We start from the raw sequence: 24778 nt of genomic DNA on the forward strand, positions 1-24778 counted from the left end.
TTATGTTTAATAAAAATTATGTAGAACAAGACGAAATACGTTCAAACCACACGACAAACACATCCTAATTCTTCTATAAATCGAACCATTGCCATTCATGTGCCACTTAGAATGCGTAACATTTTTAATCAGAATACATAAATATACATAAAAAAGCCTGGGATTTTAATTTTTTTTGCTTGAATGTGACTACATGGTTATTTTATTTTAAGGATTTTACTGATAATTATGATAATCAGTATGGATTAACGAAATGGATTTACTTTTACTAGCTTTAGAGTAGGGCCCGGTTACTTTAAAGTGATTCCATGATAGTAATATTGGTGGTGGGAGACTGAAGGCTAGCTTCTCCGTTAAGCTTAAAGCTTTTACTCCAGTTAAATATGGGCTGGGCCCATCACTACACCTAATTTTTTATCATGAGTGTATTTAACCATTTCTTTTTTTATAATCGGATTATTTAACTTTGTTTTGGACAACAAGAAATATCTTATTACAAAAAAAATAAAAAAAATAAAAAAAAATAAAAATAGTTACATTGCATGATTAGAGGACCACATCTGTTTAAATTTACAATTATATAGGGCTATTATGGAAGATAGTCAAAGTTTGTGGACCAGCTTGTAATAAAAATTTTGTGAGAAAATTCAGTCTTTCGTCCCCAACGTAACACATTCACATCGTTTATATTCCTCAGTGTGAGCCGTTAGATAAACATACTCCCAACGTTTACAATTTTCTGACTTTTATAATTCTCCACCATTAACTCGGCTTACGTGGCCAACTGTCAAATACAATATCAATAGGACGATGACACGTGTCATCCCGCATGTATTTTTAGCCCCATATAAAATCTTACGTGTCACATGATTATAAAATCTACTTTAGAAAAGGAAAATAAAAAAGGGAAATTAATAATTCCCAATATATTTTTTTTAATTAAATTTTTTAATCATATAAGACGTATGATTCCTATATGGCTAAAAAGCACATGTATCATGACACATGTCACTGTCCTATTGGTAATTTGTCCGACAATTTGCCACGTAAGCCAAATTAACGGAGGAGGAGTATAAAAATCGTGAAACTATAAATGTTGGGGGTATGTTTATCCAACGGCTCAAACTGAGGGTTATAACCGGTGTGAATATATAACGAGAGGAGGGACGAAAAGATCAATTTTCTCAAAAGTTTGTGGACTATAAAGATCATATTAAAAAGGTAAGGGGCTAACATATAGAAAAACACAAAACTTTACTAAAGACTAGCAAGATCGAAATTGGCGGCGACTCCAAACCTTCTTTTATTTTCCCAACTCTTCTTTTCTTCTAACTTGCGAGAAACGAAAACATTCGAGAAAAGTCGACCAACAGTTTTATCAAGAATCGATAGTTTTTTATTTTTTTTCCAAAGTTCCATTATCAATAGAGGAGAATGGTTTTGTGGGAGCTGACATTGGCGACGGCTTATTTCCTGGGTCTGAAGCGGACTTACAGATTGGCTTTGAAGATCCAACGTCGCGTAATCACTCCTAAGCACCCAAAGATCCGCAAATTTGTTCATGGGTATGTTTATTCTACGCCTAATTTGATTGATCGATTGTTAAATTAGGATGGGGATTGAGTCGATGAATTGAAGTTTTGAAGAATGAAATTGATCGTTCAGTTTATTAGAGATGATTGTGGAGGTGGTGTTAATTTAGGTTGGGGCGATTTTTAGTTTAATCCCCTCTGCTTGTTTCCGTGCAAATTTAATTTTTCTTTGATTTGTGTATAGAGGCTTGAATTTGAAGTGATTCATCATTATTGCTCAATCTTGGAGTTTGAAGTTTGGTAGAGAAGCATTTAAAAATTTCATTCTGTTTGAATCCTGTTATACAACTAATGATGACGATACCTGTTAATAAGTATGTGGGGATAGAAATATTATTCAGTCTTCTCCTAAGATGCTGTCATCCAAAAACTACCTCTTCCCAGTCTTTGTTCTGTTGATTGCTTGATTTTAGCCATAAAGAAATAGTTGGTCATATAAATTGTTTTGAAAGTGGCTGACTGGTCATTACATCGGATTTGAGGTGAAGTAGCAATGACATGTAACTAGCCACTTCATTGAAATAAGCTCTTTCTTGGTAGTCCTTAGAGTGCCCTATTTTAGTTCTTTTGGCTATAATTGAGATTAAGGTCAGGACTTACAAAATGATGTTCGTTGTCATCTGGTGTGTACATATTTTGAATTCCCAAGTGTTACAACTCAAATTAGAATCACTCTATATAACAAGAAATGTCTAGGTTCTTTCATGCTCATCTTTTCTGATAGGGACAGCTATCTTGGCAACTCTTTTTTTAACATGACTTCATTTGATTTGTCGGGCCGTTCCTGTTACTTTTAAATGTATGGAGATTATTTTCTATAAACTTGCTTGAACTTGGATCGGCTTATTGTCTTGGGCAGATGTACAGTTTAGTTTTTTGGGATATTATTTGTAGAACTCCATTACCAAGCTTTTAAGTGAAGAGAGTTAGTAATACCAAGTGTTGAGTCCTTCTGATTGTTTAGACATATTTTTTTGTTCTTATTAATGCTCGAATGTATCATTATGCCAAGTTACTCAATAACATTATAGTAGAATCTTGCCCCACAATATCAGTTTCTGCAATTATTGCCAGACACTCAAAATGTGTTTATTTAAATGATAAATGTACATGTATTGCCATACCATGGTGCTATTATGAATGCTTTGAGCAGAATCTAACTTCACTTTTGTATTTTTCAATAGACGCACGCGAATGATATTTGACGTTGCACTGAAAGTTCATCGTAACGTACAAGAGAGAGACCTAGAAGTTGGAAGAAATGTGGGAAACCGGATCCTTCGATGGCTTGATCGGATGAAACCATCAGCTAACATCCGTCGTCCCCACCAAATCAGTGACGTTAGCACAAACACGAAAATGACGAAACAGTCCTCCTCCCTGCTGAAACCTCCATCTAGCTCCTCGCTAACATCCAGGAACGATGAATCTGGCAGGCATCTGTTTACTGCATCGAAAGCGATGTGGCGGTCAAGGTCAACGACCTTCCCCGCCATCGCAATGATGATGCGGGCCCCAAGGCCAGCTGGCACGATGACGCATTACAGGCACTTGTCATCGTCAAACTACTCCGGGGCAAGATTCGAGGGCATCATTAGAAAAGACATAATGCAGTGGATGTTGCAGAACTAAAGGGGGTTTGTTGCTCAATGGACAACCATGAAAGTTTTCAGTTCGGATATTGGATGGATGTTGTTGTTCGATGGGAAGAAGGGTTTTTGTGCTTTGAAAGGACAACACTAAGTGATAGCTTCATAGACATTTTTTTTTTTTACTTTCCATTGATTGTCATGTGAAAAAACACAGGTTATTCTCTGTATGGAGTTTTGTTTTCTAGGACAGTATTCCACGTGGCTTTAGATCACTGAGAATGGTTACTTTTTTGAAGTTTATAATAAAGGAGAATGCAATCTGTGAAAGTTGATATATAGTGTATATTCTTTCTAAGTTATCGTTCCAACTGCATAGAGGTTCAATTTCATTTCATCTTTCAACTTTTTCCTGATCTTCGATTCAGTCCTCCAACTCTTCTAAGCTCCCTATTCATATCTAAATCTTCCTAATATAATCGTAAGTTCCTACAAACACATAACGAAATCAAGATAAACGTATCAATGCAAAAAGACATAAAATAAAGCCTGAAGAACTCGATTACACATTCAAACATTTTCTTCCGGAGATTACACATTCAAACTCGGCCAGATCCAATATTTAATAAAATTCATCCTTTATCAAAAAAGGAAAAAAGATGTTTAAAATTCATCCTCAATCGACTTTCTTTCCAAACTAAATAATAATAATAATAATAATAATAATAACTTCATGTAATTATTGTTAATAATAATAATAATAATAATAATAATAAAAAATAATAATAATAATAATAATAATAATAATCTGCAGATTTGAACTTGTTTTATCAAGGAATCCAACTCCAAATCCAAATCAAAGAAAAGATACCGAAAAAAGAGGAGGAAAATTGAATATCATGAGGAACGTTCCATAACTCGGAGAAAAAAAAAAAATCAAAAAGGGTTGATTGTACTTTTGTCCCTTTATTCAAATAATAAAAATCATTTCATTGTCACAACCTTTTTTTTAATTATTAATACATTCATACTTAAATCCCAAGCACGAAATAGTAGAATGATAGATCGATAGTCCATCACATGCACACATCAAACAAATAATTATAGTAAAAACTCTTTAAATTAATATTCGGTAAATTAATAAATTCTCTAAAATAATAAATTTGTTCGGTTTTGATTTGGGCCAATGTAAAAAATTAAAAAATTCGATAAAATAATAAGATATTAATTTTTCGGGAGATCCCTTTATAATATTTGGTCCTAAGAAAATCATAAATTAATAAGTCATAGAAATTGAAAAAAATATATTACACTCTATTGAAATATGATTCAATAGTTATATGTTTTCGTTAAAGTTCAAGTCTATTTGGAGCCATTGCCACCAAGTAAGAACACAATACAACTATTATATCCCAAAGTTCGCTGCAACGTAATTCTAAAAGGTATAGACTAATTTGTCGTTTTGTTTGGTACGTACAGTATAATTACTTAGTTTATACGGAAATATGAATTACATTGAATCGGTTAAAAACTCTTTAAATTAATAATTATTAATTTATCGATATATTAATAACTCTCTAAACTAATAAATTTTTTCGGTCCTAACATTATTAATTTATAGAATTTTAACTAGTATTACTTATTTAGGTCTCGTCATATATTGCTAAATTATGAGATTAATCTAACTGGTATTTTAGCTGAAACTTCCTTTTAGGCTGCTCATCGACACCACAGAAACTCTCTAAGCCAACACCCAATCGACCATCAACATTTTGAGCTACAAATTTCTTATACTCGAAATCAAAAGGCTTAAATTACGGAGGATGTTCTTCATCTACCAATTCTTCTGGAGCATTTATAATATACCCTGGTTTTGAGTTACAAAAGAATACAATAGTGTAGTACGCATCGTTTCTGCTCAGCACCACACGATGATGTGGAGCGCTTAATCTTCCATTAAGTCATGCCTATTACAAAAGAAATTTGAATTGATTCTGTTAAACAAGTTAGAAGTCGAAACATGTTTATTTCGGTTTTGATTTATTCATTTTGAGTTTATGAGTTATTCAAGTGAGCTTTCACATGGAGGACGAATCTTTATAGGCATAATTCTTAGAATTGGTTGTGGTTGTGGGTAGGGGGATCGAGGACTTCCCCATTATATAATCCAAAACTAATTACTAAAAGAAAAACAATACAATTACTTACGGATAGAGTTTGTCCAATTAGGACAATATAAGGACAGGGAAAACTTTGTTTGAGCTGAATCCATTCACCATCACGCAACTGGACCTCAAAGCCATCGACTTGGTTTCGAAGCAATATTGTGAGTAAGCTCTTATCTGCGTGAGACCGCAGCGTGATTTCATTCTCACCGGCTTTAGGAGGATCATATCTAAGGATCTTCAATTTGTGAGTTGTTGAGTTTATATGTTTCTCCATGTATTTCTCGAGCCCAAAGCTTTCCACGATCGTTTTCTGGATTATTTATCCAACTCCGACACTCTTTCAGTGACAGATCATATACTTTTGCTGCAAGTAAGTGTATATATATATATGTTATCTTATATATATTTAGAAGACTAAAATTAAATTGTTTCATTCCAAATTTTATTAGCGAATGATTTTTTTTTCTTTCTTATATTTATTACTTAAAAGAAATTAAAAACAAAATTCCATGGCCAAATATATACACGAGACATATTTGTTAAGTTGATATTAAGCTGGTTCTTCATGGGAGTTTAAATCCCATTACAATTTTCCATTTGAAATTTCTTCAACATGTCTTCTACATATTTCTTCTGATGTATGAAGATTCCAGCATCACTTTGATCTATTTTTAATTCCAAAAGGTAGTTTATTTGGCCTAAATCTGTCATCTAAAACTTAGAGTTCATCAATCTTTTGAAGTCTTCCACAAGCTTCAAATCTGTCCCAATAATTAACAGATCATCAACGTACAGAGAGCAAATGATCTTTGCTCCTCCTTGACACTTTACATATAGAGTAGCTTCACTTTGACTTCTCTAGAATCCATTATGCAACAAATATGTGTTAATCCTGGAGTACCAAGCTCTAGAAGATTTTTTAAGACCATATAGAGTTTTGATGAGCTTATATACCTTGTGCTCCTCTCTTTTCTTCACAAATCCATTAGGCTGCTTCACATATACTTCTTCCTTCAGAACTCGATTGAGGAATGCACTCTTCACATCCATCTGATGTATTTCCCAACCATTGTTTGTTGCCAAAGCTAATAACATCCTGACTGTGTCCAATCTTGCAACTAGAGCATATGTCTCTTCATAGTCAATGCCATATTCTTGTTTGTATCCCCTCACAACTAGCCTGGCCATATATCTAATAATACTTTCATCTGCATTCAGTTTAGTCCTATACACCCACTTTCTTTCTGTCACCTTTGTGTTCTCAGATGGCCCGTCTACTAAGATCCAAGTTTCATTATCCAAAATTGCATTCCATTCCTCTATTATAGCTTGTTGCTACTTTGGATGCCTTTCTGCTTGCTTGTAGGTCCTAGGTTCAGTGCTTAATATCATAATCTCTTCCATTCCTGCATCAAGAAAGTCTTCAGCTACACAGATAAACTCTAAAATATTAGGATCTGGAGCAAGCATTGATTGTTCATACACAGTATTCAAGCTTTTTTTCCTTCTTGGGTTCATCTCTTCAAGTATTATAGTGTCAATATCTATGGCTTGTATTGCTGGCTTATCTGGACTTCCTTCATTGTTTGGTGACTCTCCTCCTGAATTTAATAATTCAGGATTAGTATTTGTGTTACTGCTTTCTCTTTCAGTCATAGGAGAAGTTAACAATGGTTTTGGAATATTATTTTCTCCTCCTAGAGTTGTAACTGGGATACCTGTATCAGAATGAACAAACACATTAGGAGAGACTGGTGATTCTCCATTGTCAGATGAAGTTTCACTCATAATCTCATCAATAAGTGGTGGTTGTATTGGTATCTCATATAAAACTCTCCATGGCTCACTCACTGTTGCTTCAGTCCACTCAAATTCAACATCTTCATCAAATTTTGTACTCATTGTGATTATCATTTTTTCTTTCATTGGTTCCCAAATCCTGTACCCTTTAGTTTGTCCAAAGTTATATCCCATCATAATTCCTTTCACAGCCTTTTTTGACATTTTCTTCCTTTTCTGCTCAGGAATATATGCATAAGCAATGCATCCAAAGACCTTCAATGATGCACCTTAGGCTTTACTCCAAACATCATTTCAAAAGGTGTGTTTCCTTTCAATGCTTTGGTTTGCAGTCTGTTTTGCAAGTAGACTGTAGAGTTGAAAGCCTCTAGCCAAAACTTCCTTGGAATGTTCTTGCCAGACATCATTATCTTCCCTATTTCTACTACTGTTCTATTCTTTCTCTGAAACTCCATTCTGCTCTGGACAGTATGGAACAGTCAATTGTTGGAAGATACATTCTCTATCACAATACTCTTTGATTTCATTTGAGGTGTATTCTCCACCCCTGTCATTCCTAAGACATCTCAACTTACAACCAGCTTCCGATTTAGCTTGTGCTCTCCACCTTTTGAACATTCCAAACACTTAATCCTTTACTTTTATGAAATATTTCTAGAAATATCTGGTGAAATCATCAATAAATTCTAGATAATATCCGTTTCCTACAACAAATGACATTTCAATGGAGCCACAAACATCATTGTGTACCAACTGCAATTTCTGTATTGATCTCCAATAGCTTTGTGGAAATGAAGCTTTCTAGCTCTTTCTCTTTGCTCAAGCCTCACAGACACCTTTCATCTTTGCACACACCTTTGGAATGTCTTGTACAACTTCATTTCTTTGCATTGTATGTATATTGTCCAGCCCTGCATGTCTAAATCTTCTGTAACGACCCATTTTTTTTCGATTTTCTACGTTGAGTTTAATTCGAAAATTTCGTTATATGTTATTATTTTTACGACAAGTAACGTTAGATTTGTATTGAGACGTATAGCTTTGTGTAGCTAATATATATTATTAGATTTTCTTTCTACACTAAGTAATGCTACAAGAAAGTTATACAAGTCCATTTCTAGTGAGTATCCAAATACATATAAGAATATTACTTTAATTTAGTTAAGTACACTACCTACAAATATACAATACTACCTACACCTAATATCTCCAAAACCGGCAACCACAATCATGTCAAGGCAGCCTCTCAAGTTTTTCCATGACAGCTGCAAAACCAAGAAAGTAACCATTACACTTTTGACAATATCTTACACAAGAGCAACAAGATCAAGTTAACTTTTCTACATAGCCTACAGTATTGAACATTTTCAATCGACATTTCCAACACTTTTGGAAGCCTCATTTCCATAATCAAATCGGCAGCCATATACCAACAAACCTAACAGGTTGTCAAACAAAAACAAGACAAACATTGTACAGATTTTTCAACAAGCCTACAGCTGATTTTTCTACACCTAACAACAGCCTACTCAACTAATTCTAGTATTATAACCACTACACTATGTTTTCTACTCACTCATTCACGTCAATAATTCACTCACCAATAATGCTCAGCACACTTATTCATTATATACTCTCTCTCCATTCCACCATTTCTTTGACAGAAACACTCAACTCTCCTCCAAGACAATTTCCTCCATTTTCGTTCTGCCTTGCACAGTCACGGTAGAATGGACGAACGGAATACCAATCAGAGTCCGATCATCCTGATTTTTGGATATAGCGTTTCAAACACATCCTTATTTATTCTGGCCAAAGGAATTTTATTCCAGTGTCTGGTTAAGGAAATTTTAGAATCGACATCTTCAGCTGTTTAGATGAGGTTAGAATTCGTGTTTTGTGATCTCTAAATATTTTGGTTTTGATATTTATGGATTTATGCCACAAATAATATGGAAAGCTTGTTGTGTCTACTTTTCATTTATGTGAATTTTGTATCAATCGGAATTATGATGAATTAATTATGAATTTTATAATACCGGTATGTCAATCTGGAAATTCTGTTGTTGACATAACTTTAGAAATTTATAGAAAATTCATGGTAAAAAAGGCAGAACGTGAATAAGATGGGGTGGAATAGATATATGTGTCTAGTTTCATAATCTTTAAAGAGCTTGTCAATTGGACCTTTGTAGGATGAGCTAAGTATTTTTAAATGAAAGAAGGTCAATCTGTAAAACTGGGTAATTTTTCTGTCGATGCTCTGTATTTCGTGATATTTTTGACCATGTTAAACTCACCCAATTGGCATGTATGATATATGTATGGAAACATCTGTATGTCTACTTTATTGTTCTTTAAACGGTTTGTCATTTGGTATTTTGTAGATTGATTTATGGAGTTTTGAATGTTGGTATGTCATGTTGTGTAAAACCTGCGAGTTCTGTGAATTTAATAAATCATAGTAAATTCAATTAATAGAATTAGACCACATGAAATATATATTTAGACAGATAAGGAAGTCTTCTTTCAGTATCTAAAATTGGGTTATTCGTTGGTTGTTGTATGAAATAATGAGAAATATATTGGTGAATATACTCACCCTGAAATTTCAGGACATATGATGTGTTGTGAAGACTTGTTGTGATGTGTTGTTAAATGAAGTGGATAAATGTTTAAATTTAATTTGGAGTTACCGCGATGAGTGTGACGCATAGGATTTAATTCGTGTAAATTTTCCATTAAACGTAAGTACGTATGAAATTAATAATCGCTACATCGATAGGTAGATAGATCGCGACGATACTAGTACGGGAACAAATCGAGGAGCTAAATAAGGTGAGTGTTACTTTCTTTTTAATTAAGAAAAATATGTTGATGCTTTATGAAATATATATATTAATATGCCATAGTTTCTGATTATCTTGCTGTTTAAGTTTTATTTAATTATATGGCATGGATACGTATTATAGATTTAAAAACTGGAGAGAACTTTTAAAGACCCTAATAGCAAAGTTTTATTTGCTTCTTAATTAAAAGAAAGATTGTGTGCTTATTTATACATATTATATAGAAACGAACCCAATTAAAAATGTTTTATTAATAGAGGATTTGGTTGACTTTGTGGTGACCCAATCCGCCATAGAGGGTTCGATCGACTTTGTGGCGACCCAATCCGCCGATAGAGTACTTGGTCCTTGTGACCCCATGTTGACGGTCTGATCAGAGGGTACGTATACATCCATGGTGACGGATGTCGAGGTTTATTATTTACACCCATGTTGACGGGTGTCGAGGTTTAGGATACTACAGTAGTTGAGCTAGCTCCTACTGTTGGTATTCTCAAGGGTTTTTCACTGATAGGGTTCGACGAGGTTTAAAGATATTTTATGATGATTTACAAAGTTTAAGGATTTTTGATGACAAATGATTAAAGATGTTTATGATTTAAATGTTTTTACGCAATCAATGCTTCATTAAATATTTAAATATAAAACCTCACTAAGCATTATAGCTTACAGATTTCTACAAATAAAATGTTTTCTCCAGAATAAGCAGGTTCAGGTTACGAGGCATGGGTAGGGCCCAGATTCCGCAGATGATAGAAGGTACCAACAGACCCCACATTAGATCCATGAGAGGGGTCGAAATGCGGGCGTCTCATCTTCTATGCCACAACTATATAATTTATGTAATACTGCCATAGAACGATCCTTCTACATCTTCCAATATGATTTTGAACATTCTATTTGTCTGTGGAACTCTGTGAACTAATTTCCTTTCAAAGTTAAAGATCAAACACTCATCATCTTCAAAGTATACAATATACTTCTTCTCAAGTAACTGTCCTATATTAATTAGGTTTTGATCTAACTCAGAAATGTAGTAAACATCTTCCAAAATGAACTTACCAGACTTTGTTTCTAGCTCTACAGTTCATTTTCCTTCTACATGCACCATTTCTCCATTTCCAAACTTGACTGCAGCACCAACATTTGAGTTTTTCTCCACAAATGCTTCTTCCTTCATTGTCATGTGATTGGAGCTGCCACTATCTATGATCCGTGTATTTCTTTTCTATTCAATTTTATCCACATAACAGCTTTTTACTACAAATTGTACTTTCTTCAATTTGATTTTTACTTGTTTGACCTGTTTGAGAAGTTTTAGTATTTTGGTTTAGAGTGTTTGTGGTCTTTCTTCAATTTGATTTTTACAATTAAAAGAAATAACTAACTGCATACCTGAAGTTTGTTTGTGTGCGCATAGCCTTATCTTTATCTTATCTTTCAATACTTCCGACTAGAAAGAGATTCTTTCTGTGGTCCTCTTTCCAACCTTCTCTATCTATCTTTAGAATGAGGGCGAGAGAAAGTCATCTTGTAATATGCAGTGAAAACTTTTTGTTTTTGTTTCCTTTTAATAAATAAAACATTAGTGCGGTACTATATATATATATATTGAGAATAACATCGGTAGTAATTATAAAAACCTGCAATTCTAATTACTATTATCTTTTCCTTCAGCTGGATGTTTCATTATTAACTGGTTTTGGAAAAAATTTAATTGGGTTTGTTGAGCGGATCATATATTAACATATGAATAATTGAAGATGCAATGTAGTTTGCAGATGGAGCAATAGCTCAGCCTAGAAGAGTAAATAACTGATTGATTTGTTTATTTGGCACATGGTTTTTTTTTTTTTTATATATTTAGTATTTAAAAAATTATTTTTAATTAAATACAATATATAATAATTTTTTTCAACTTCCTAATTAAAATTTTATTTTTAATTAAAATTCCATTATATTCAATATAATATTTTTTTATTCTCATTATTTCTAATTAAAACGAACATATATATAAATATATCATATTTTTCTGTAGAATTAAATATTATAATTAAAGCTTTTTAATTTTTATCAATGTAAGTTATATTTTATTTAACGTTATTTTTTTAAAATATAAAAGAGAACTTCTAACGTATATATTTAATAAAATCTTCTTGAATATAAAACGTAATAAGCTAATTTTGTAGAATTCATTTAATATTTTTACAAATATCTATTTACATATATTTTTTAAAAAATATACAGTCATGAATGTACATACAAATCCTCCAACTAAATAAATAGATTTTTCTTAATGTATTTTAAATTAATTGAGTTGTTTCAATTTTCAGTATCGAATTGAAATTGACTAATAAATTTTTATTTATAAATTAAAATTTGACCCATAAATTTTTATTTTTATTTATCATTTTAAAAAAACATTTCCTATCCAAATTATAATACACTATTTTTTCTTATTTAAAGTCTACAAATACTGTAATTTTATTTATTTCCCTTTTAATCCAATATGTTATATAAATTATTATTTTTAATATAAACTATTTATTATCGATACAATTAATTTATATTCATTTTTTAAAGTGATGACTTCCTGTCCAATCGATGGGTTTCGACTCGTAAACTTATAAAGAGGCTGTTTACTGGTTCATCATTTACCAAAAACATATCATTCACTAATTAAGTGATGTAAATATGTTTGTACGAATGATAGCTCGTAAGTTCGATCACCATAACATAGATTTCTCCCAAACGCGAAACTTTGACGAGATCATCATTATTCGTGAGTTGTCCCTTTCAACAATTCAAATATCGCTCTCCTAATTTATTAATATAACATGTTTATAGTTTCATCTAACAAGATATTTTAATATTATGTTTTTTAAGCAAAATTTGTTTCCATATATACCTTCTTTTCATGCCTTCACCACTGATCATTCCTCAGTCAACACGCAGCCACAATCACCGTTCTATATTAGCAAATCACACTCTTTAAGTGAGAGGATATTGAGTTCAAGCTTTTGATGACATGTTATCGATCAGACACTCGATCTCTATAAATTTTTTGAGAATTAATTAATGGGAACTATATATTGTTAGACCGTCATCTTAATAACATTCTTTCAAATACTATTATTTTGTAGCCTTGTTGTTGTTGAGTTAGTTTGTTTAGAGAAGTCAGCATACTAAGATATTGTGAAAAGCCTAGTGAATGCTAAAATTAAACTGAAAGAAAAGAAGAAGAGCAATGCTGTCAAAGTCAATCTAAAAAAGAGAAGAAATGAGAATGAATGAGCTGTTTTAGGAAGAATTGCTACAAAAATATTCTTGGAAGTATTTAAACTGGTCGTCGGCGATAGGCCCAGAATCGATTCAGGCAATGCAGAGAAGAGGAAGGGATTGTTGCAGGAATGGACCAATTTACACGTCGAAGAGAAGTTGAGAACCTTAGTATCGCCAACCTAAACTTGGAGGACGTCGCTGCAAAATCTAAAGTTCAGTCAACTAAGAATGTAATTGACTTCACTGTGGCCGGACGACAAATAGTCGAAGCTCCAGACGGCGTGCAATCGACTCAGAGAGTCATGCCAATGAACGACATTACCAGTAATTCACCTACAATTCTCTAAAATGAATATGCCAAATTTGAAGTCTAGGATTTCCTTTTAAAGCTTGCTACAGTGTTTTTAGAGTTTCCATTTTTAGCTTTCGTGAAGAATAAACTAGGATTTAGTCGTTCTTTCGTTGTAGTTGATGAAAAAAATTGATTCAAAGTTCCAGATTCATTATATTGGATGCTACGAATTGAATGGTTAAATCAATTTTACCAATTACTTAGTTTTGAATAATCTGCAAGCTCTATCAGTTGTGTTCTTGAGTTGTCTGCAAAAATTTGGGAATTTTATATGCAAGCATTTTTTTCTTGATCCTTTCGATTCATTCAAGTTACATTACGCATTTGGAAGTTGTTCTCGAGGTTTCTACAAGATTTCAGCATGAGAAGATGAGATTGGCCATTGTATTCGTTCATTTCAGTTCAAGTCAAAACTAGTCCAATAGTCATTTATTTTTCTAGTTAAGTTAATGAATAAGTGAAGATGTAAAATCATTTAGTATGTTATTTAGAAGCTTTCTACAATAATTTCCATCATTGATCATGCATGAAATAGAAGTCAACTGCAAAGTCAAACTTTTGAAGCTTAATGAGGTCTGATCTGATTTTGAAGAAGAAGAAAGAGTTTTACTGCAGCAAAATCACTCATTTACTGCCAAGAAGATTAAAAAGCAAAAGAGAAGTAGTGACCAAGAAAACCGAAAGGAACAGCTAGGTGGCATTTTATCAACTTGTGGTCTCAAAAGCAAGTTTTGACATTTTCTTGGATTTTACAAGCCATCTTGCCATTTTTCTTTTTCCAGTTTAATGTAATTCCTAATTATGAAGCCTAGGTTTTTCTTGGATCACTATATAAACAATCTTGTATTTCTCTTTGAAGTTATAAGTTTTTAATGAAATCGAGAAGAAATTGAAAGTTCATCATCTTTTTACCAGTTTCAAATTCCATTCTGTATTGGTACTATTAGGAACAACTAAAATCAATCCAACCTTAGTTTTATTAGGATCATGTACCCTTAAACTCGGTTAGGAAACCCTTTTTTTAGTATTTTTATCATCAAATCTATGACATGGAACTTTTAATCATCGATTTTTTAGTTGTAGAATAGATTTCTTTAATTACAAATAATTAGATCTATTCGTTTTTGTTTGGATTGAATCTTGTGTCGTCTCAGTTGCTGCAGAGATCAGTTCATCTCGGTCTATCAGTTGTTTGGAGATAATTGAAGTGCATGATTGATGGCCTCCATAAATTATCAAAAAAAAAGAGATTACGTGTCACAATAAATGTTTCCTTCATAAAATAATAATAAAAGTCACTTTATGTGTCTCGTAATGAAATTTATTTTAGTCCACTTCAAGTGTCGTTTTATGAAATCTATGTATATTTGAGCTATTTTTTTCAGTGTTATTCTTGCATTTATTTCAATTAAAATTCTATTTTGATTAAATATTTATGACTTTTAAATAATAAATGATGGACATCCAGTAATTTTAACTATCATTAATTGTTTTCTTAAAATTCGCAACTTTCATTACGAGACTAATAATTGAGAGGAAGACAGGATAGTGAGTGGATCATATATTAAAAAAATTACTCATTCCGATCTTTCGTAATGAAATTTGTTTTGGTTCATTTAAATGTTGATTTATGAAATCAATATATATTTGAGCTATTTTTTTCAGTTTTATTCTTACATTTATTTCAATAAATACTCCATTTTGAATAAATATTTATGACTTTTGAAGAATAAACAATGGACAAACATATAATTTTTTATATCATTAATTATTATTTTTAATTCGCAACTTTCATTAAGAATCGCTTGAAGTGACCGAAGAGAGTATCATTGAACAAAAATTCTCAAGAACATATCAATGATTTATTCGTATCTTAAGACCATGTATGGAAAATTAAGGAAAACACAAAGAACTACGGGACAACTTTTTATTATTATTTTTTTCGAACGAAAGAGGACAATAGATTTGTCAAGGAATATTCAATAAAATGACCAAATTACTCAAGCTCAATCCAACTAAATAACCGATGGCCGGCACGTAGTTTTATTTTTTTCGATAGTCGTAGGATCTTTACTACACTAGTGATACCTCCCCAAGTATATAGAGTCGACCATCATAAATATACAGCAATTAAAAAGCTAACTTTCTTCAATTATATAAACACTTTACATTGGCCAATAGAAGAAGGAAAGAAAAAAAAAAAAAGGGTTCAACCCCAACACCAAAGATTCCAGTTATAGATTTTTCCAGGAAAAACCTAATTCCGGGTACCTACAAATGGAATTCGGCGAAGGATAAAGTTGTGGAAGCATTAAAAGAGTATGGCTGCTTTGAGGCTCTCTTCGACAAAGATTCGATTATTGAGCTTCAAAATTGGAGAAGCCGATAAAGCTTTTGATCTCCCTTTAGATGTCAAAATGCATAATGCTTCGAGTAAGCCACTTACCGGCTATCTTCCAGGATCCAAACCTAAGGCATATCCTGAATCAATGGTTATTGAAGAAGCTCACATTTTAGGAAACGTTGAAAGCTTCATCAACAATTATTGGCCCCAAGGAAATCCCACTTTGAGGTGCAAGCCTAATATCAACTTAAATAATTGCCAATTTTATTATTATTTCTTTAGTTTATCATAACCAAAACTTATTTTAATTTTTATGTATGTGACATTACATCAATATTAACATTTGCAGCAAAAGTATACAATCTTTTACGGAAAGAGTGTCCGAGTTAGATAAAATGGTCCGGAAAATGATATTGGAGAGCTTTGGAGTCGAGAAATACATGGACGAACATATGAACTCGACAACTCACAGATTTAGGATGATTAGATATAATCCTCACGAGGCCGGTGAGGCTAAAATTGCTTTGCACTCTCACCAAGATAAGAACTTACTCACGATATTGCTTCGAAATCAAGTCGATGGCTTTGAGCTACAATCTCGTGATGGTGAATGGATTCAGCTCAAACAATCCAATTCTCCCTGCCCTTTTATTGTCTTAGCTGGACTCACTCTCTCTGTAAGTAAATATTGCCTCAATAATGGTTGGATTTCTTTATTTCACAACGTTTGTTAATTTTTATGTAATACTCCGTCCATGTTTTTAATAACCACAATATGAGATTTTGATAGAATTAAGAAACATAATCATTATAGATGATAATGATTAAAATATCTTTTAAGTAATGATTACTCCATGTTCGGACTTTTGACAACCACGGTATAAATGCAGAAAATTGTGAAAATTGTTCTCAAATTTGGATGTGATAATTTTTATAGACAATACCAAAAGAATTCGAGTCAATTATTTATGACGGAAGGAGTACTAATTAATTCCTTATCAGGCATGGCTAAATGGAAGATTGAGCGCTGCATATCACCGTGTGGTTCTTAGCAGAAACGAGGCAAGCTACACTCTTGCACTCTTTTGTAGCACAAAACCAGGGTATATCGTAAAGGCTCTGGAAGAATTGGTCGATGAAGAACATCCTTTGCAATTTAAGCCCTTTGATTTTCATGACTATATGAAATTCGTGGCTTTAAATCCTGATGAGCAACTAGGTACTGGTCTAGAGAGCTTCTGTGGTGTGAACCAACCAAAATAATAGCATTAGCTCAAATTATGTTACAAGGAATTTTTAAATCTTATAATTCAAGTATTTTCTTCATGTGATGTAACTGTGTGTGGGTAATGTGTTCTATTTCGCACTTGGAACTATAATGTAAGAATGTAAAAAGATCATTGTTATAACAATAAGGTGATTTCTAGTAATAAATTACTTTCTCATTTTCCGAGCTTCCAAACAAAAACTTGAAAGGATACGAAGAAGGCTGTCAAGATCTTAGATCGAATCGTATAATGGTTTTAGGTTCGTAAATCGATAGGTTCGTGAAAGATCAAAAGATTCTTTCTTATAGCTTTATATGAAAATTTAGATGTTATATAAACATAATAGTTTTGTAAATAGTTTTCAACTTTTAATGTCACCACATAAACATAACATATATTATATAAACGAGAAAACGTATACTTTCGTCACTCGCGTTTCACCTTAACACTTTTTCATTCCCTCGCGTTTCTCCGCTAGCAACCAAAAATATCCTCTCTGCCGTTAACTTCACCTACCTAGCACCTATATGGTGCTCTATGACGCCAACTCATGTCTAGTCAGGTAACAGACTCATACAATTGCGATAGTTTCACTCGCACATAACTTTTTTGCCACGTCACAAATTTTTTGCCAAAAAAATGCATAATTTTTTGATAACGTGCCAAAGTTTTTGATGAGTCAGATGGCACGTGTCACAAATATATTGGTCTGTTAGCTTACTAGGTGCCTTTCACTAGGTGCCACATATGCAAATTAGCCGCAAATGAATATTTTTGGTCGCTAACGGAAAACTTTAGATTTTTTAGACTACGAAATGTTACAGGTGAAACGTGTGCAACGAAAATATTTTCTCATATATAAACTATTTTTTTTTTATGATATCTCATATATAAACTATGATAAGACTTTTTGGAACCTTTTAATTAGGTGTGTCCATACTTAGTCAGTTTCATAATTATATAGTTGGCCTAATGATATCCAATTATTGATCCCTGTCCTTCGAGTATTTATCGCAGTTGTTTGGCAGATATAGAGTAATAGAAATGATTTTATTTTCTGAGCTAAATGTGGAATACCGAGAATGTCATGCATGCATTAGATTTCAGGAATGGATCCTAAGTTAGGGCGAATTTGATCGAGTAAGTACCTTTATCACTATTTGACGCACTCTAAGTAGAGTATAAAGAGCTTTTAAGCTAAAAACTCAAAGAACAGTTAAGAGAACCCTTAAATTAGGGTTTTATTTTATTCAAAATTAATGAAATAGCAAATGAAAATTGTTTAAATAGTCCAAAATTGAAAAACAACTAAAATCAGAAAATACGAAAATAGACGAAAATAAAGAACGGCCCGTTTGAAGGTCGAAACGGGTTCGGAAGAGGCCCTTCCTAACTCCAAATGGGTTTCCTCAAAGTAAACCAATAGAACTTTTCACAAGCTTTCCAAATTAGTATCATAATCCTGATTCCGACAATGGAGTCAAAAGTTATGGCTATTTTAATATCGGTTGACTTTTTACGCACAAATCTTCAATTCTTCGGTCCATCTCGCTTGGGCTTCTGGCTGTCGATCCAAGTGAGATAATCATCGACAATGCGTTCTACGTCACTATTTCTCAAAGATCAGTAGGTATTGGACATTGGCGTCCTCCTGATAATCACATTGTTAAATTGAACTTCGATGGTGGTTTGTGGCCGGTAATGTGACAAATAGGTATGGATGTATTGCACGAAATTATCATGGACGATGTCTAGGAGCGGTGTCAGGCAGACTGGGTTTGGTGGACTCGACACTGCTTGTTAAAACATGTGCTGCAAGTCTGAGTCTGGATTGGGCGATAAGCATTGGTTTCAAAACATGATCTTTCCAGGCTTTACCATAGCAAAGTCGAAGTTTTTCTCCATATGGGAAACTCTTTTTGGAAATTAAGCACAAGGCCTCCAATTTTTTCAACTCTGTTTCTTTTTTTATTTGTTCATAGAGCAGAAAATACTCTTTGCTCATGCCTTAGCTCATTTGATTCTATTGTTAATTTGGTTTCTTTTCCTTGTAAAATGTACCACAACAGGTGGAGGATTTAGTTCTTTTGGGCAATCAGTTGGCTTAATGAAAAAGCGGTTTGAATTTTTTTTTAAAAAAATAAATTAGTTAGAAACATAATAATTATTTAAGACACAATTCTTATCGTTAAATTCGCCATTATTATGAGGAGCATCAATATTAACTTACATTTAGTTAGACAAGAAAAGATAAAAAAAAAATAGCATAATTTTTAGTGTGAAAGGAAAAAAAATAACGATCAATGAGATCGTTTTCATTGCAAAGATCATAAAATTACAAGATTTTAAAATCTCGATCGCAGATCTTGACAACCCTTCCTACTGTTAATTAAACAAATTTTAGGTAAATTCTATATCTTTTGAATTGTTTGGGGGCCAAATGGTTGCTAATCAAAGTCTGTCCTAGTCAAACTTTTTGTCACGTCAGAAAACTGTATTGGATTGCAAGTAAATGGGCTTCTGGTTACCAGCCCGACAGAATTTGATGCCTACTCTATTTTTTTCTTTTTCAACGTCCGGGGTCGTCGTTTATGGAGATCGATCGGAGAAAGTAAATCTTATCTAACTGTGAATGAGAAGCTAGTAAACTATGACAATCCTAGTATATTGGAATAAAAAACTAAATACAGGTATGAAATCCTTTCATTCTATCCTTTCATCGAAAATTGTGTGTATTTGCATACCAACTGAGTGAATTCGATTGATAAATCCTGATTATTTTGCCATGTTTTGCTTCCAATTTCATGTTTCAGTTTGACTATAAATTATATCTGGGTTTGTCAAAAAGTTAGGAAAAGGATCAGACTGTTAATACAAATTGGATAGTTGAGAATCTGAGTTTTGTTGATGTACATTGCTGCTTCTGCTCATTTTTTCCTCTGAAAGATTTATAGTATCTGTTTATGTTTTGTGGGGTTTTGTGTTTTACAAGTTTTTTGTTTCAACTTTCAACCAGTTATTGATTTGTCGCCCTCGAGCTGCCTACTAAGAAGAGGGCCTTCTTGGCTGTCGTTGCCAAACTAACTCATGTAGTCATGATTCTTGTCAACTATTTTAAAACCCTATTCTGCATTCAGTGTCCATAAAGATAAGAATGAGAATGGGTTATAACTGTTGTGAGATTATTGAAATTAGGGATGGATGGTATTCTCGCTGAATTCCTGGATTTGGCGGTGAAGTGTAGGCAATTTGTCACCTGTTAGACTGCTTGAATGTTCCGAGTGCCAAAAATTGTGTTAGCCTGCCAGCCTACTCTTGCTATGTAGTAGAAATTTGCAGTCTTTGGTTCCTTTCAGTCTGATTATCTTTTTTTTTTTTTTTTTTTTTTTTTCCCACCGTGTTCTATCTTCCATATATATTTTTCTCTGTTTTCATGTTTCATACATCTTCTGGTGTTTACGTATTGTTGTTAGATTCAAGCATGGACATTAATGTCAATAAGATTGTAAAAAGCGAATCTTGCGACTTAAAATTAAGAAAAAAGGATTAAAGGGGGAAGGTGAGAGAGTTCGTGATGTTCATGAAATAAACTGATACTCTGTATTGCAGCTTTATGGTTTGATATGTAATCTGCTTACTCAAATTGAGGTTCAGTATGAATTTGTGCTGTTAGAATAGTTTCCGTGATTAGTGGTTACGACATTGGCCTATTTCTGCTACTCAACGATTAATCTACTACTTGGATTTCTCCTGCTAAATGGTTGGTTCAGTTCTCTGAACTTACTAATTTGGGTTGTGACATTGCTAAATTTCGTCCTGTTTAGTTCATATTCTAAACTTTGATTTTAATACAACATGTTTAATTTACTTTTGTCTATAATATTGTTGTGATCATTGCACATTTTCTTACTAGAATGCTTTACTCAAGAAATGTTTGGATGTTAATACCTTCCAAGTTATTGATCTCTTCTTTAAATGCTCATTTTCAGCGAGTAACACTTAAATAGAATGGAGTTAGCAGACAGAACAGTTGGGTTTCTACTATCTCTTATAAGCGTATCGATATTCACTTACTACACTTTCTGGGTGATCATTCTTGTATGTTTATTAATATTTGGACTAAAATCAATTAAAATGTATTTTGTAGTACTGGATTGCTTGCTCATATATTTTCCGTCTTGTAGCCATTTGTTGCGAGTGACCACTTCATCCACCAATATTTCCTACCACAAGAATATGCCATACTCATTCCCATACTTGCTGGCGTGGTTCTTGACTGCTCTTTGTGTATGTTTGTTGGATATGTCATGATTAAATCCGAAAAGAAGAAGGCTTGACTATATCTTTTTTTATTATTATTATATCAGACTCTTTGATAGTTATCAATAGAGAATTTTCCTTTTTTTTTTTCCAATGTAATTTCAACATCATATATTTATCTGGACTAGTTTAACAGCGTATAAATATATGTTTGTTTGGTGTTAAAAGTATGTTTTGTTTTGCTTCAAACATCCTAAAAATACATATTTGTTATTAAAAATAATCAAAAAAAAGTGCTCCAAACACGAAACGAATCTGGTATGACCAAAAAGTTGTCGACAGATTGAGTTCACTAACAATTCTTCATTGACTTTTGGATACAACATATTGGTAGCTGCAAAGCAATTACTTCTATAAGAAAATTGATTTCTGGAAGTGACTGGAAACCAGAAATAACTTACCGGCGACAAACATTACCTAAACAAAGAGGTAGCTCCAAGTTATACAATGAAACAAAATCGCTCATACCCAAAAAGGCAAAAACCAAAACCAATATTTCTATGAGATTTTAGCCCCAAGCATTATCAAAAGCAGCAGAAGTAATAGCTCGTGAAAACTCCTCGAAACTGATCATTCCATCTCCGTCAGCATCGGCTTCTTTGATCATAGCCGTCAACTCCTCTCCGGTCAAAGCATGACCTAACTTAGCCATTGAACTTTCCAGCTCCGACGCTGTTATATAACCGTTTCCATCTTTATCAAACATTTTAAATATCTGCTTCATCTGATCCTTGCTGTATGGCGATTTTTCTGGTATCAGCTCCGGCGCCACCAATGTGACGAATTCGGAAAACTCGATCAGGCCGTTGTTGTTGGTGTCGACCTTATGTGTTAGGGTTTCGAGCTGCTCAGGGCTTGGTTTGAGGCCAAGTGACCGCAAGAGAGAGCCTAGCTCGAGCTGAGTCAAACTTCCATCTTTGTTTCGATCAAACGATAAAAAGATTTGTCGTAACTCGGAGATTTGCTCATCGTCTAAAGTCACACCTGATTTCTTGCCGCTCATGATCTCTTAGGATTATAAATCTCTATATGCAGATCAGAACAGAAATAAATTACAGACTATCTCTTCCTCTATATATGCAATGCAATATATACCTGATCTGATTACAAATGACTTGTAATCAAATGTTCCTATAATAATATATATTCTATATTTTTACATGCATGGATAAATTAAAGCAACAATATACATATATGATCAAACAATAAATTTTTAAAAATCTGGGTTTGAATCAAAACCTACCTTTCATTCCTGGAATTCAATCTACAATACATATATAGATCGATGGATCTGTCTGAGAAAGATTCAATCTACAATATATATAAAGTCTGGGTTTGAAAGATCTAAGGAAATCGGTTTTTCTGTGATCTAATGAACACAAGAGGAAGAGAGAGACTTTTTCTTGATATTTATTGGAAAGTTTGATTTAAAAAATTTCTAATGAAGAGAGTCAACACATAAATGAATAATGATCAGAGAGATTATTTATTAGTATTATAAAAATGTGATTTCTTTCATATATTCACAAAAGACAAAAAATAAAATAAAGATCGAACAAAATAAGTTACAAAATTAGAGGAGACAATGCCGTGATTGGTGTACAATCTCTTGCTGGCAATTGTCACACTTTTAGACTTTGTCAAACATCCATCCTACGATATCACAACAAACATTTTCCTTCATTTTATAATACAAGGTGTACTTTTCGTGTTATATATATCGTTTCACAATATTTCATGTTTTTCTAAAATGATGTTATATAATTAATAAAATATATTTATTATATTTTTATGAAAATAAAATTTTAAATTTCTTTAAATTTAACAAAACATCATATATATTTTAAAAAATATTTTTTTATAATAATATTTTCATTATACCTAATAAAAGAAAAACTATACAATGTCATTATAACTAAAAGGTATCTATTGTGAAACTGAGAAGTAATAGTAAAAGATTTCTCATGTTAAGACTGGGGCATGCTTTTGATCAATTTATTATTCTCTTCTTCTTTCAATATATCTTTTACTATCCTTATTTTGTGTGTGAAAAATACATCATATTTCATCATTTTTTTTTTTTAAATTATATATAAAAATCATCTATATTGAAATAAAATGAATTAAAAGTCAAAAAAATAATACATATTGACTGGTTTTACTTTTTGAACCGTTCCTCACTATATTTGTGTCAAGTTTGAATATTTGTTACAAGTCTGTGTAGACTGAAGAGTTTACTGTTAGACCAATTTATTTTATATTTACATTTTTTACACCATTAATCCAAAAGACCAAATACTTTCCAAAGTCCAAACACTGCCCACCTCAATGAATCTTCATCTGTCATTGAAGTTTTCCTCTTGAGTTTGAGAGAAGTGAGCTTGAATATGATTCTTAATTAAGCTGCAATAAGAGAGTATTTTTGTGAGATTTCAAATTAGTATTTCGATTTTTTTTATCATATTTTTCTTCCGTTAGTTTAGATCAATTTTTACGATTTTTCGTTGGAGACTTATTTATGTTCAGAGTCTGAGGTTACCCCTCTCAACAAATGTCGTCTCCGATGATAGATTTCATGCCTTCCTAGTGGATGCAATTAACTTGCTTGCCTATACACCAACACCTTAAATAAATTGGTCCAAAACAATGAATCGATCTATGATCGGTATAATCCATCGCCATCTGTACACCACTACACCAGATTTTTATATCTCAAATTCTCAATCAATGCTACTGTAGAGCAAATATTTTATTTACAAATTAGAAACATTATTGGTTGTGAATTGCGATCATCATTTAACAAGTAAAGATTAGCTTACAGTCTTTCTCGTTAGAAAAATCAAGGGATGAACATCGACAAAAGTTGACAAAAGTGTGAATACAAATTATAAAGAGATCTCACAATATATTTGCTTAGCTAAGCGTATAAAATGATGTATATATATACCACATATGTGCGTCTACAATTTTTAATGCACCACTAACGTTAATTTGTTATTTTAAGAATTTTAATTGTCATCAAGAAATTATGCATTTTAATTTCTCTTCGATCCCACAATTTTTTTAGAGAAATTTGTAGTTGCATTTTTATGTTATATAATTACTAGATGTTAAGTTCGTACGACCTTCCAAAAAATTATACATTACACTAGAGTCTCTTTACATACACAACTCAAAGTTGACATGGTCTTTCATGGTCAACGCTCTGGCTATA

The 24778-nt window shown here is 32.6% G+C and overlaps 4 protein-coding genes and 1 pseudogene across 4 annotated transcripts; 3 read left to right on the forward strand and 2 right to left on the reverse strand.

Moving 5' to 3' along the window:
- The first annotated feature begins 1434 nt into the window (after positions 1–1434).
- LOC139883671 (uncharacterized) lies at positions 1435–3224 on the forward strand. Its single transcript, XM_071867816.1, has 2 exons — positions 1435–1565; positions 2777–3224. Exons 1-2 carry the CDS (start codon positions 1435–1437, stop codon positions 3222–3224), a joined length of 579 nt encoding a protein of 192 aa, XP_071723917.1.
- Positions 3225–4857: 1633 nt separating this feature from the next.
- LOC139883672 (probable 2-oxoglutarate-dependent dioxygenase AOP1) lies at positions 4858–5623 on the reverse strand (annotated as a pseudogene).
- Positions 5624–13408: 7785 nt separating this feature from the next.
- Positions 13409–17239, forward strand: LOC139883674 (probable 2-oxoglutarate-dependent dioxygenase AOP1). Its single transcript, XM_071867817.1, has 6 exons — positions 13409–13604; positions 14225–14360; positions 15814–16013; positions 16093–16204; positions 16326–16653; positions 16979–17239. The coding sequence occupies exons 1-6, from the start codon at positions 13409–13411 to the stop codon at positions 17237–17239; spliced, it is 1233 nt and encodes a 410-aa protein (XP_071723918.1).
- A 4013-nt stretch (positions 17240–21252) lies between these two features.
- On the forward strand, positions 21253–21581 carry LOC139883662 (dolichol-phosphate mannose synthase subunit 2-like). The gene is made up of 2 exons (XM_071867808.1): positions 21253–21342; positions 21429–21581. The coding sequence occupies exons 1-2, from the start codon at positions 21253–21255 to the stop codon at positions 21579–21581; spliced, it is 243 nt and encodes an 80-aa protein (XP_071723909.1).
- Positions 21582–22072: 491 nt separating this feature from the next.
- LOC139883661 (probable calcium-binding protein CML18) lies at positions 22073–22567 on the reverse strand. The gene has a single exon (XM_071867807.1). The coding sequence runs from the start codon at positions 22565–22567 to the stop codon at positions 22073–22075; it is 495 nt and encodes a 164-aa protein (XP_071723908.1).
- Between the last annotated feature and the right edge of the window lie 2211 nt (positions 22568–24778).

This window comes from Rutidosis leptorrhynchoides, unplaced genomic scaffold, assembly GCF_046630445.1.
Source record: "Rutidosis leptorrhynchoides isolate AG116_Rl617_1_P2 unplaced genomic scaffold, CSIRO_AGI_Rlap_v1 contig433, whole genome shotgun sequence".
NCBI classification, from domain to species: Eukaryota; Viridiplantae; Streptophyta; class Magnoliopsida; order Asterales; family Asteraceae; genus Rutidosis; species Rutidosis leptorrhynchoides.

Excerpts from the sequence above, each read along its gene's own strand:
- LOC139883662 (XM_071867808.1), top strand. The coding sequence starts at position 21,253 with ATGGAGTTAGCAGACAGAACAGTTGGGTTTCTACTATCTCTTATAAGC. Across the intron at positions 21,343-21,428 it reads CTTTCTGGGTGATCATTCTT|CCATTTGTTGCGAGTGACCA; the intron begins GTATGTTTATTA and ends TCCGTCTTGTAG.
- LOC139883671 (XM_071867816.1), top strand. The coding sequence starts at position 1,435 with ATGGTTTTGTGGGAGCTGACATTGGCGACGGCTTATTTCCTGGGTCTG. Across the intron at positions 1,566-2,776 it reads ATCCGCAAATTTGTTCATGG|ACGCACGCGAATGATATTTG; the intron begins GTATGTTTATTC and ends ATTTTTCAATAG.
- LOC139883661 (XM_071867807.1), bottom strand. The coding sequence starts at position 22,567 with ATGAGCGGCAAGAAATCAGGTGTGACTTTAGACGATGAGCAAATCTCC.
- LOC139883674 (XM_071867817.1), top strand. The coding sequence starts at position 13,409 with ATGGACCAATTTACACGTCGAAGAGAAGTTGAGAACCTTAGTATCGCC. Across the intron at positions 14,361-15,813 it reads ACTTGTGGTCTCAAAAGCAA|AAGAAGGAAAGAAAAAAAAA; the intron begins GTTTTGACATTT and ends ATTGGCCAATAG. Across the intron at positions 16,014-16,092 it reads TGAGCTTCAAAATTGGAGAA|GATCCAAACCTAAGGCATAT; the intron begins GCCGATAAAGCT and ends GCTATCTTCCAG.